The following is a 1457-nucleotide window of genomic DNA, read 5'->3' as shown; positions in this document are numbered from 1 at the left end:
TTTGGCTCGTGTCTCTCGAAGTGATTCCCAATCTTCTTCCAAGAATGAGAGATCGTAAGTCTGATTGATCGGTCTATAATATAGATCTTCTCCAATATCTTCCTGGTCGAGGTAACAAGCGTATGGTTCCGAATATGTGTCGGAGCTTGTGGGGAAGAAGAAATGGATTATGTCTTCGTCGTGGTTTGTTAACTCTGCTGTAGCGTTATAGCTCGGCGGTCCTCGGACGTGTTTGTGGAAGTAGAATGGGGTTAGCAACACTTCGACGTATTGTTCATGTGCTGTGAATGCTTCCCAGTCTGTTTCTATGTCGTCTACTATATTCAGTCGCTGTCTGAATTCTGCGACGGTTTCCTGTTTTGTCTCTACGGTTTCGGGTACCGTATTTGTCTCCTGAGAGGTAGTGATTGTGAACGCTGTTGAGCGAACCACTTATCCCAGCTAAGCCGATTTAGCCGAGAGGTGGATAGAGTTGGGATTGGACGAAGGGACCAGTTAAACTACGACTCTTGTTGTCGCTTAGGATAAACACACAGTAGTCAGGTTTCCGAGTAGAACTTTTCTCTGATTGTTACAATAGCGTTGTATACAAAGTATCTACTTGTTCTCGTAAAACCTAACCGCGTCAAAGTATCCGTTCACGTAAACTGCGCTGAGCGCTTGTACAATCCGGGCTTTGTTCTTGCGTAGCCCTTTGAACGAGATATCCCCTATTTCTCTGCACCCTAATTCCCACTTGCGCCACTCCTCGTATTTGACGACGTTGCAGACGTCCGCTAGGCAGCGCTTGATGCGCGTGAGCTGCTCGATGAGTCGGCGGAGATTGCGGACTCGATTAAAGTTGAGATCGTCGAGCTCGAGAGTCTCGAAGACGTCGAGGCGTTTGAGCGTGCCGTCGAACTTCGGTGTGAAGATGCGGACGAGGTCGGCGGGAGTGTGTTTGTCGAAGTCGATGAGTATCGGCTTCGGGGCGATCGGCGTATGTGTCGCCGGTGGGATGGCAGCGAGACGCTGCTCGAGTGTCGGCTTTGACGGACCGGCGAGGATCCGTTCGCGCGCCTGTTGAATTTCGCGTGTAGCTAGACGCTGCTCGAAGTCGGCCTTGTCGGTTGCGTAACGCTCGCGGAACTGTTCGCGACGTAGGTGCCTACCCTCGTGTGAGTTCGGTGGGAACGGGAGAGTGAGCGCTGGAGTCGGCGGGCGTAGTTCTTTGCCGCGGCGTTTACCGTACGGGACGGTCTCGACGGGGTCGTTGGCATTGCCGGGGGCGGGCGCGTAGCCGGCGGAGTGCTTGTACCGCTGGAAAACGGAGTGAGGGGGACGAGCGGGCAAATCCTTTGGCACTAGAAATTACGCAGGAATGAACGCGTGAGCGCTCCGTCTGCCACTAGCACGCAACGAGACTTACTCGTAAACTGCGTGGATAAACTTGGTTTAAACTGGGTGAAGGGACCGAG

At 52.8% G+C, this 1457-nt stretch overlaps 1 protein-coding gene across 1 annotated transcript; it reads right to left on the bottom strand.

Moving 5' to 3' along the window:
• Window positions 1–597: 597 nt before the first annotated feature.
• Window positions 598–1439, bottom strand: PHACADRAFT_202652 (uncharacterized protein; the record flags this gene model as incomplete). The annotated part of the gene is made up of 2 exons (XM_007402816.1): window positions 598–1343; window positions 1409–1439. Coding segments are annotated over 2 exons (777 nt in total), but the record flags the coding sequence as incomplete, so codon positions are not given.
• Window positions 1440–1457: the final 18 nt, after the last annotated feature.

Source organism: Phanerochaete carnosa (assembly GCF_000300595.1).
Source record: "Phanerochaete carnosa HHB-10118-sp unplaced genomic scaffold PHACAscaffold_454, whole genome shotgun sequence".
NCBI lineage: Eukaryota > Fungi > Basidiomycota > Agaricomycetes > Polyporales > Phanerochaetaceae > Phanerochaete > Phanerochaete carnosa.
This window is presented reverse-complemented; position numbering and strand designations above follow the sequence as displayed.